The 12,156-nt window shown below is 46.6% G+C and overlaps 1 protein-coding gene across 1 annotated transcript in view; it reads right to left on the reverse strand.

Annotated features, from left to right (window-relative positions):
• The window catches only part of stxbp5l (syntaxin binding protein 5L), a 94,743-nt gene extending 83,034 nt beyond the window's left edge, over positions 1 to 11,709 (reverse strand). Inside the window, exon 1 of the mRNA XM_060039472.1 lies at positions 10,656 to 11,709. Within this exon, the coding sequence (XP_059895455.1) occupies positions 10,656 to 10,820 (165 nt within the window). The 5' untranslated portion in view covers positions 10,821 to 11,709. The remainder of the gene's footprint in view (positions 1 to 10,655) is intronic.
• Between the last annotated feature and the right edge of the window lie 447 nt (positions 11,710 to 12,156).

Raw genomic sequence — 12,156 nt, forward strand, 5'->3', positions numbered from 1 at the left:
AGCCCGGTTTGGCTACGGCAGAGCAGGATTCCCTCCCCTGGCTTCCCACAGAGTTTACCCCAGTTTCACCCAGCCCACACCAGAGAAGGTTTTCAAGACTTTACCATTCCAACACCTTGTGAATGGTTTCCCTGACTGCAATGGGATGCCTCAGCATCACAGGGACACCGCCCAGATGTATTATAGAACACTGCTTGGGTTTTTTTAACCATAACTTGATCTGCAGTTGGGTTTTTTTCGTCCTCTGATGAATGAATAAAACATGTCTTGAATGAGGATCATACCATGAGACCAAAGCTTTTGGGGATAGTGTTCAAAACCTCAGTGATCGCCACCTCTGGTCAAAAATGGGTATTGCATGTGGTCAAATGAGATTATCTGACCTCGTTACAAACAAAACAACCAAAGCAAAGACTGTATTCTCAGATGTGTTCAGTTAAACTGTGTGTGTTGTACTGTTAAAGTGTCTCCTGAATGACATTGAAGACTCTGTGAAGTCTCTCGAGCCTTGCGGACTGGAATGTTAAAGGAGCTGTCAAGGAGCTGTCCACATCAGTGGTGCTGATTTCCCGGTGGTAGAATCACAACCATCCACTTCCTACTCTACCAGGTGAAGGAGCAGCCAGCATTGCAAGCAAAGGGGGGATCTGTATTTAAAAGAATAAGGCTAAGAAATAGCTACCAATCAGAGGAAGCCACAGATACGTTTTTGGCCAATTAAATGCAGAAAAACAGACATAATGGATATTGGGAAATAATCATCCATTGTGGACCATCTCTTACAGACACTAATAAAGAAACTAGGCACCCATTACCTTTTGACCTAGTTTTCATGAGGACAGATTACTCATGGCTTAAAAGAGCTGAGGAAAGAGCCTTTCCAGGGGTTTTCAACTTGAATAGGAATGAATGGAGCTTCTTAGCTTGGTTGGTAGTTAATTAAACATTATACAATCTATACAGCCATCCACAAAGGCTTGGGGAAATCTTTCAAAAGCGTTATCAATCGCAATTCGAGTAGGGTCCTTTAAGCCCTTCAGTGAATTTGCGCCGATAAACTGTTCTGTTCTATTGATTTAAATACAAAGAAAAGAAACAGGCTTATTTTTTCAATGCTTTTTCGGCAACAGAGAAGAAAAAGTGCCTTAATGAATAACATGTGGCATAGCCACCTTGCTAACACAGGGCAGATCTATTTTAGGAAAAATCAATGATTTCACTGTAGCTGACATTGGCTCCAACTCTGATGGACGGCTGAGATAGACAGTGCTATATTTGTGTCTTTAACAACGTCACTATTAGAAAATGCAATGTGATTTCAAATGTCGATTTTTTTAATGGAATCCATTATTAGAGAATCTTTGAAGATTCCCATTGAAGAGGGAAATACGATTAAGGATTGATTGACTCAGTCTTAGTGGATTCTGGACAACAAATACACCACCGCTTTAACTGTCAAAATGCATTAGAAATTAGAATTCCCATTCAATGTAAAGGGGTGCAGTTCAACCTGCAGTCTAAGCCTGATGACTCACTGGTCTGAGAGCGACCATACCTGCACGCCTACCCCCTCCTCAGGGTCCCGCCCCCCACTACCACAGAGACCCCATGCCCCACCCCCCCCCCCCCCCACCCCCACCACCCCCCGCTAGCTCACTCACACATTTCATTTGCACCCTTCTGTGCGGAGCCTTTGTTGAGTTTCTAATTATTTGTGAGTCCAGATTACCAATTCTCAAACCCTTTGTACTTACATGCACACACACAACCACACACAGACACACAAAAAACACACACAAACACACAAACACACACAGACACACACACACACACACACACACACACACACACACACAGTGACTGAACCACGGTGGGACACACACAGTCAAGACTATGCACCACTGTTTTAAGCGAGAGTCGTGACTTGCGTACTAATCCAGACGGCACACAGCAAAACAATGTAATCTATATATTCAAGGAACACCACACAGTGTAAATCCAGTCTTTTGAATTTCCCACAAGGCCCAGTCTTACTCCAAAATGTCTTAGTTAACACAGATTGGACAACCTAGGCCAACAATGCGGGGTTGTCTTCGTGATTAACTTTATCATTGTAATTTTATATTGGGTGAAATATGCAATGCATGAATGCATGGAGGCACAAGTGTATGCATACAATCGCTCAACCGCGCGCACGCACGCACGCACGCACGCATGCACGCACACACACACACACGAGGAGGTGCTAGCTTTGAACCAGCGGGCTCCATTAAGTGGTCCACTGTAGCTCAGGGCTCCTATGGCTGGGGTCTGTAGATGAGGGCCCCAGGAACCTCCCAGAAGGGAAAGGGCCATTAAATATACATACAACAGCACTGAGAAGTGGATGAAAAATGCATTTACCGTGGTGAATCTCAGAGCTCCTCATGCATATTTCAAAGATTCCAAGGCCGTATTTTCTCCCTCTTTCTGTTTGTCTGTATGTGGCTGTACATATATGTGTGTGTGTATGTTTAGGGTCTGTTTTGGCTTCTGTGTATGTTTGTGCGTTGATTATGCGTGCATCTGCACATTATTATTACATTTTGTTGTTGGGTCCATGCCCTTACATCTTATATATTATGAACCCCCTGCTGGCAGATTAAATCCTTACAGGTCCAAATGTTTTTGCTGATTTTGTTTTCCCATGGAAATATGGGATGGAGAAAAGTGGCCAATCTCACACAAGATAAATTCCCACGATAAAATTGTTGACGCCACATTGATGAAGTATATACTGCATAATTTACACGTAAAAAGCATGAAGCGTCGTATGGAAGCCAGTGTTCCACCATGGTCGGTCTCTCTCTCTCTCTCTCTCTCTTACTGTCTCTCTCTCTCTCTCTCTCTCTTACTCTCTCTCTCTCTCTCTCTCTCTCTCTCTCTCTCTCTCTCTCTCTCTCTCTCTCTCTCTCTCTCTCTCTCTCTCTCTCTCTCTCTCTCTCTCTCTCTCTCTCTCTCTCTCTCTCTCTCTCTCGGCTAGACCCTGTACTTCTATAAATAGACCGCACCACCCTAGGGTGCACCAACACCGCTCCACAAGCCAAGCGAGTCTGTGGTGTTTAGACATTCCAGCTCTCCCTTATCTATTCCCCTATCCATCCATCTGTCCCCCCTTTATCCAGCGGCACATCCATCTGTCCATCCATCCTCCCATGGATCTATCAGTCCATACATCATCGTCCCTTAACTTAGCAATATATCCATCCATCTACTGATCCATCTCTCTCCATCTAGCTAGAGATCGATCCCTCTCTCTTCATCTAGCTAGAGATCCATCCATCTCTCTTCATCTAGCTAGAGATCTATCCATCTCTCTTCATCTAGCTAGAGATCCATCCTCTCTCTTCATCTAGCTAGAGACCTATCCCTCTCTCTTCATCTAGCTAGAGATCTATCCATCTCTCTTCATCTAGCTAGAGATCTATCCATCTCTCTTCATCTAGCTAGAGATCCATCCCTCTCTCTTCATCTAGCTAGAGATCTATCCCTCTCTCTTCATCTAGCTAGAGATCTATCCATCTCTCTTCATCTAGCTAGAGATCTATCCATCTCTCTTCATCTAGCTAGAGATCTATCCCTCTCTCTTCATCTAGCTAGAGATCTATCCATCTCTCTTCATCTAGCTAGAGATCCATCCATCTCTCTTCATCTAGCTAGAGATCTATCCATCTCTCTTCATCTAGCTAGAGATCTATCCATCTCTCTTCATCTAGCTAGAGATCTATCCCTCTCTCTTCATCTAGCTAGAGATCTATCCATCTCTCTTCATCTAGCTAGAGATCCATCCTCTCTCTTCATCTAGCTAGAGATCCCTACATCTCTCGTCATCTAGCTAAAGATCCATCCATCTGCCCATCCATCTCATTATATAGCTTTCCATGATTCAACCATCGATACATAATGAATAAATACACTCTCAACAGAACTGTATACGAAAAGAGCAATGCACTACTTTTTAATCATATATTCATATTGTTGTTTTGAGATGTCACATGCGTAGGAGGTATGACGTACAACATGACACCGCCCCCCTCCAAACGCACACAAAAACACACACAAAGGCACAAAAAATAAAAGGTGGAAGACTCCAAAAATAACCGCGATGTATGCATCATTTACACAGACACATCAGTGTGCCATGTGAACCTTCCTGTCCCCATAGATCCATCCTCACACACCTTTCTGACATGTGAGTCCCTGTTGGTCCCTCTTTCATGCCCTGCCAACAGCTTTGATAACCAGTACGGGCAGCCCTGGCTTATGCCACCAATATCTTCACGCGTGTGCACGCGTGAAGATATGATGTGATAGATATGACAGTTGTTAAATACATTGCGCCTGTCGTAACGGGTACACACACGACTAACTACACTGCCACACTCGGGTACACACAACCTGTTGGCGTCCAGCCGAAAGAGAGCACTCCTCCTGGCATGTCATTTATGGTCGTGCAGTTTTATACGGGACGTGGAGGAAAAAACCTGCAATCATGTGACCGGGATCACGTGACCCCCATAAATGAGACTCAAAGGTAGTACTGTGTCTCAGTCGCGTGAGCCCAGATGCTGCTGGGAGTTTGGGAGTGTTCAATGTATAAATCAAAGACAGGGAGAACAATTGTTGTGGAGATGAGAGCAAAATAAAGCAGTTTGAGAGATATTTTGAGTTGTGCTCAAAAATACCTTTGATGGTATTGATGTACTAGTGTGAGTAACTCAGACTGCACGGTACAGAGAGATTTATCTACTACGGAGGATAATCCTTTGTTCCGTTGTTTGGGGTTCGGTGAGACGGGGGTTTGTTTGGGTCTGATCTTCAGGGAATCAAGAGGAATTGATTCTACCAGAGTTACTTCAATACATAAGGACCCAGCTCCTTCATTATCCATGTTAACACAAGATAAAGAGGGAAGACATTTCCAGACTATAGGCCCGCATTATCAAGGCGGCCATGCTACCTGTATCCAACGCTACTTTCACATTTATTCGAGATGAATCAAATTCTGCACTGACTTTCCTCAGACGACATTGGTTTCGCTTTACGTCCAAACGGATAAGTAAAGAGTGAAGTGAAGGCCATGGCTGTGTTCAGCCATAGCCGCTCAGTGCCGCTGCTCAGCTAAGGCTAGATTGAAATTCATAGTGCAACAAAATCGTGAAAAATCCGGACGGTCCCACCAGGTTAGATTGGTACAAGCCCTAACAAGACCAGAGCTGTGTTTTTCCATCTATCGACAATAATTCTCATTCTGAGCATTGATGCAGTGTTAAGCTTGTTAAAAAGCTGACATGCATCTGCTGCAAACCTGCCATAGTGCACTTGAGCAACAGATATAACGCTCAAGCCCTACTCATCCATTGGCTGTAATAGGGAGGTGTGTCAACAGCACCGATAGCGTACTTCATTCTCCACTCAGTGTAGTGGGAAGATCACCTTGGGGCAGAACGTACATGAAAGCCGCCACAGCCTTTTTGATGTTCCCACCTGTTGTTAGATGTGGGACTCCGTAGCAGCAACGATGGAGATGGAGAGGCATTAGTCATGACGAATGCTGCATATAGATAGATAGAGATAGATAGATAGATAGAGAGAGAGACACACACACGTGTGTGTGTGTGTGTGTGTGTGTGTGTGTGTGTGTGTGTGTGTGTGTGTGTGTGTGTGTGTGTGTGTGTGTGTGTGTGTGTGTGTGTGTGTGTGTGTGTGTGTGTGTGTGTGAGAGAGAAGCTTGTTAAGTTTGTAGCATGGGGTCCATCATCCTGGTTAGTGTTCTATGGGTGCCAAATATGCAGGTTATTGTTATACGATAATTCGGTATTTCGTAAAATATGTTTCTTCTGAGCTCAGACAATATAGACATGCTCCTCAACAAGGAAGATATTTGTTTACCTACGTTCTTGTTGACAAAAAAAAAAGATGTTTCTCAATAAGGCCCATTGCAGCTTAACAACCATACAATGCACAACTAGGCAACACTATTGTTACGAGCGTGAATTCAGAGCATTTGTTACCAGTTTATGTTAGCGCCCAATATTCTCCGGCTGAGCGGGTGAAATGGCAGGAATGGAACATCATTAGGCATAACTGAGGCATGACAACAGGAAGTAGCATTAGAAGTGGGAGGAACAAGGCACCCGCAGCACTGAAGTCTTAGGCGCCTCACATGGAAGAGAAGATGGGATTTGTTTCTCCATGCGTTTCCCCGCACGTGATTATTTATTGTTGTTGTTGTTGTCGATGGACCTCGCATGGCATGATGTCATCGCTTCTGGACGAGCTCTCTGCGGGGATCAGTGCTCCCACTGGCGGTAGAACTCATGCAGACTGTGAATGTGTACATTGTATCACTCCCTGGTAATGACAGCCAGTGCCTCATTCATTCCTGCAGCAAAATGTCATTTTAAACAAGAAACACACTACAGCAAAGCAATGTTGACTCTTAACCGAAACCAAAACCGAAACAGTAAACCTTAAGGCTCATTTGCTTTCAGCATGTCAGGAGCTGTTTTCCACCAGGCCGCCTGTATTTAAAGACCGACGACGGAAGCAGGGCCATATGTTGGAATGGATTCGCCGGTGGGTGAGTGCCAGACCCACACTTGGCGCCATGCTGCTCCAATGTGTGTGTTACCGTCCTACACTTGTGTCTGCTCTCTGAAGGGGTTAACGCCAGAGCAGATAATTCACTCGTCCTTTGCTTGATTTCACAGCATCTTCTCCCTTCTCTCAGTGATCCTGAGCTCCGTATAGACCATCATCCCCTGGCTAATGGCGGCACGGCTACGACCCCGACAATTGAGTCACCGTTTCACCGCTCCGAGGTGGCGAGCGAGCAGAGAGTGGCAAACTTTGAGTGTTGAGCCACATCAAGGTATAAGCGGCAATGTCATCATCTCTACAAAGAGGCCAGCCATTACTGGCTACCCACGGGCGACCGTGAGATGCCTGCAGATAAAAGGAAAGGAGAGCCACGGACTCGAGGCGGAGGGATGAAGCACTCTTATCGTCCCCCAACTTTGATCTTCAAGCGCTCTCAAATTTGGGGAAAAAAGAAACCTCTTCAGAGTGTCTCAATGAAAGAGAGTGAGTCACTAAGACACCGCAGAGGGTATTGCCTGTCGGAGTTCAGATGAAGGAACTCAAAAGGATTACCAAAGATTAAAAACTTGCCACACAGGAGGAGTCCTTGAAAGGATAGAGAGATTCAATTTGGTTCTACTAAGGCTAGATATGATCCTTTTGGACTCATTTGACCAACGGAGGGCTTTTAAAACTCATTACCAGGCTCAAAACACTCAGCAATTTATAGTCTATGCACAAACCAAAATAAACGAGAGAGCAATACAGATATCCCCATGTGCTACATGTAAACCAATCACTTCATTTCTACAGGAATGCCTTAAATACCAGCACACGGTATATGTGCAGACGCATCCGGTAATACTGCAAACACGACTCTGCACTCAGCTTGAGGAGCTGTGGGACCCGTGGGGGGGGGGGGGGGGGGGGGGCAGAGGGGACAGAGGGGCCGGGACCGGGCAGAGTTACTACAGGACGTGGATTTCCCTGCCATGCACTTGAGTGGGGGGAGCGTTAGGGGTGAGGAGTTCACACCCTGAACCAACGGGAGGCCGTACCATCTGGCCAGCGTGTACAGCCACAGTGAGCACCACAGCATGACCTTACAAATGAGCTCTAAATATCCTAATGGCCGCCCGCCTTGCGTACATTCAGCCCGTAGGTGGCTCCGCTGTGAGGGAGAACATCAGGGGCAGATGATCAGGACATATTCCTCGTAAAGTATTCGCACATATATGTCTGGAAATGTCTGTATTTCATCATGCACACGTTTCGCCATGTGACGTTTGGTCGTTTATCTTCCTGTGTATCCCACGCGGCGGTAACTTAATCATCTCTCTTTCCTTGCGCATGTGTTCTCTGCAGCGCCTGTTTCCACAGAGAGGCTTTTCGTTAGTCATCCTTTCCCTCCGTGAAACACAATGAGACCATCAGACACAATCACATTCTTTCCCGGGGGCCAGCTGGGTTCCAGCTACCTTCCTCCGCAACCCCCTTAAAAAGGAGCGAGGGACCTTGAACTCATACCTGCAGTAATGAAACGCATCCCTCCAGGTTGTAAATAATGCCCTCCGGAAGGATGGATGGCAATATTCTGGGCGCAAATCTAGATGTCTTGGCCCCCTCATTAGTAGTGCCAAGAAAAAGAGAGATGGATGGATGTGTTACACTGGTGAAAGGAAGAATGAATGAACTGGTGAATGAATGGTATATGTCATTCGCATAAACCATCCCGCTGTCTCCGAAAAAATGTCCGGGCACAAATCTAGATGTCTTGGCCCCTCATTAGTAGTTCAAATAAAAAGGATGGATGGAGGGGGGATGAATGAATGAACGAACAGGTGAACGAATGGTACACGTTGTTCACTTCCTCTGAGATCTACCCTCCTCCCTCCCCCCCCTGCCATCCCTACAAAGTTCCCATCCTTCAGGAGGAGAGACGCCTTCCCCTCTAATCCGTTTCATCCTCCTGTAAGCTTCCCCTATTATATCTCCCGCAACACCTAGGGAGAGGAGAAGAATGCCTGGATATACTTCATCCGATCCCCTTTCCCTCCTTTCCATCTTCGACAGAGGAAGGGTCATGTGCCGGTGCTTGCTACAGGAGAGACAGCCAGGATTCTGACACTTCCCACACACTCACAAACTACCACAGCTGTTATTCAGCGCTTTAATGATGCCATCTATCGTTAAAAAACTAAATCGCCTGTGTAAAATAACAACATACCTTGTGGCTTTATAAGAGAATGGAAGTGAAAGGGTTACTTTTACATGCAGAAAGCGAGTCTTTAGTCCGGAAGATGGAGAGTGAGGCAACACTGATGTGTAGTCTATGACAATCTATAGGAGTCCACGATCGATGTTGCTGTAATGAATAGCCAGTACTTCTTAGCTTGACCGTGTTCAATTATCTGCTCGCTGTCATCACCATCAGAGTGGAAAGGATATGGAAAGGAGACAGAGGCCCGATGTGGCCTGGTTAGAAAAATGCAGATTTATTTACATTGATTGTTGTTGCTATTTTTGTTGTGCCATGTGTTTACTTGCTGAGAACCAATTGCTATGACAGCAAACCAATGGAAACCGATGCTAATCTACCATGTAGCGTGACACAACGGTACATAGCTTTAACATAACCCCACTATGAACACACAGGCACATCGCACGCACATCCCTCCCAATATAGACACACACAGACACGCACACACACACACACACACACTAACACACCATTATGAACACGTACACACATACACACAAACCGTTATGAACACACACACACAAATACTCACCCACCATTATGAACACACAGACACAAACACCCATCATTATGAACACACACGACACAAATACAACAACACCATTATGAACACACGCCCACCATAATGAACACACAGACACACACACATTATGAACACAAAAATCACACGCCAACCCTTATGAACACACACACACGCACACCCACCATTATTTCCTTCTCATGTAAAAGTAACATGCCTTTCTCACTTCAATAATGTGTCTCCATACACACACACACACACACAAAATAACGTTGTATCCATCCTCTTAATCAATTAATCAGAGGGAAAAAAAATCAACTCTCTTCCAGGCGAAGAATTATCACTGCAGTCAGGTCTAAATACACCAGCAGGGCTGCAATGGGCGCGGAGGTGGCTATAAATAGAGCCCCACGATAAATGATCAGCGGCCCGATAACACTGCAGGGTCGCTCCGAGGGGCTTGCTGGCTTCTGTCTCAAGAAGTTTGGGTTGGGAAGAACCGCTGGTTATTACAATCGACACCTTCATTATCTTCCTTTGAAACTCCCGTTTGCTATCGCGGGGAAACTCTTTCCATTACTTCAAGTCGTCCCGTATCCTACGCACAGACCGGCTGGGATTGGGAGTGTGGGAGTGTGGGAGTGTGGGAGTGTGTGTGTGTGTGTGTGTGTGTGTGTGTGTGTGTGTGTGTGTGTGTGTGTGTGTGTGTGTGTGTGTGTGTGTGTATGTGTGTGTGTGTGTGTGTGTGGGGGGGGGGGGGGGCATAACGACTGGCTTGCTGGTTCTTACATGGTGACTGGGTGTGCAGAACAGTCACGTTACAGGAGAACAAGAAGCTGTGCACACATGGCCGTGGAGCCGTAGCTTTATGGAGGATAGACAACAATAGGAAAACAACAGGACATAATAATCACGACCGTTGCTTTACGACTGAAGCCTGTCCAGGCTCCTTTCGGTTATTGGCTTCAAGTTTGTCGTTCGTGGGAATGAGTTACCGATGTTTTGGAGAGGGAGAGTTCACTCACCCGATAACTCCTGGCATTTAGGAACACCTACTTTAGGCTCACATCTGGATCAACCATTAACACATTATATTAATGTCAATGTTGTTACAAAAGGAAAAACGGTGCAGGGCAAGAAGCGGGAGGGAGATATGACGGATCTAGGATCAGACTCTTGGTCCACATTGCAGCTCCTGAGGACTGAGAGAGACCGTGGCCCGTCTCTCCATCACAGATCACACTGGTTACTCACCTTACATAGCTGAAAGTTTTCCGAGACCAGCGTCTCCTGGACATCGATCTCCCTGGGAGTGGACGCGGTGGGGGTCCCAGCCGCACTGCTGTAAGAAGGGGAGCCCAGAGTCCCTCCGGGGGACGACGTGGTCAGGCCGTCTAGGACCTTACGGAACTTCTTCATGGTCTCCGCGTGTTACGACCAACACTAGCCTCAAATGTGTGTGGTGTGTGTTCTGCGGTCGTTTGATTACCGTTTGTGATCGGTAATCCCCGCCCCCTCCACACTCACACACCGATTATCGAAGACTAGCAAACTCGTTGTCGGTAAGGTGGGCTGCACGGGGGTCGAAGGGTTCCTGTAGTGCAGTTTCGAGAAGTCTCTCCGTCGCTTGCTTAAGTCAAATGTGAAAAGTCATAAAGGGTCTTCATCTTTCTCTTGGGCTCGTTGTTAATAAACAAAAAGTAGGCAAAGGAATCGCGATCTACTCGGACGACCAGCCTCGAACTATCAACCAGCAGACTGAAGCAGTAGGCTACACTGAATTAACGAGCCGATCACAACATGCAACGCTGCTAAGTGGAACCGCTCAACTTCATTGCTCTGGTGCGCCTCTGGATCCACCCCACCTCACGCACGCACACCCGCCGGAAACCTCTGCGGGTCCACCACACTCACAGCCCACCAAGAGTCGTTTTTTAACGAAACCAAACAGTAGAGTTAGCCCGTCCTACGTCCGGAACTTGGAACAAATCCTACAGGCAGCGGAGAAGCGATGAAGTGATGAGCCGCCGCAGCCCGGCAGAGACGCGGAGGAGGAGACGAGGAGGTGGCGGGGAAGGACTCGGACCAGACGATGCAGGGGGACGCGGTGTGACTCCACGGAGTCGGGATCACCCATCGATGCGCACAGCGACACCACTGGCACTGGAACTCAACCAAAAGGTGTCCTTAGTAAAAGGGGATGTGGCATCTGAAAGTAGGCGCAAGTCCTCCTCTCTCTCTATCTCTCTCTCTCTTTCTCTCTCTGTGCCGCTTCGCTGCAGTGGAGAGCGACTGGCGCGGCGCGTGGTGCTGAGACGCTCCCGCCTCGTCTCTCCCCCGCCCTTCCTCGGCGGTGATTGGCTGAGGGCTATACATGAAAGAATACTGAATGAAGCATATGAATTAAACCAACAAAAAAAAACATCAACAACAGTGAGGGCTACAGTGACTCCGCTCTGCTGCTGGAGGTTTCTGGCTTTCCACATCACGAATCACTCAATGCCAAAACGAGTAACACTCTTCGTTTTGGCATTGAGTGATTCATAAAAAAAACTGAAAAGCACTCTCACATATGCTTTTCAGTTTTATGTGGCCTTAATATAAACTAAAATGTGAACCGTGTCCATCGCTTTTAATAATAAGCGTTGTTTGTGTCGATGGACGGGATAGAATGCAGAACATTCACACGCGCAAATAAAAATAGCGCGCTTTCGAAGAAGCCCGGCTATTGTACAGCGAGGCAGCGGACTTGCAT

The sequence above is a fragment of the Gadus macrocephalus genome, chromosome 20, assembly GCF_031168955.1.
Source record: "Gadus macrocephalus chromosome 20, ASM3116895v1".
NCBI classification, from domain to species: Eukaryota; Metazoa; Chordata; class Actinopteri; order Gadiformes; family Gadidae; genus Gadus; species Gadus macrocephalus.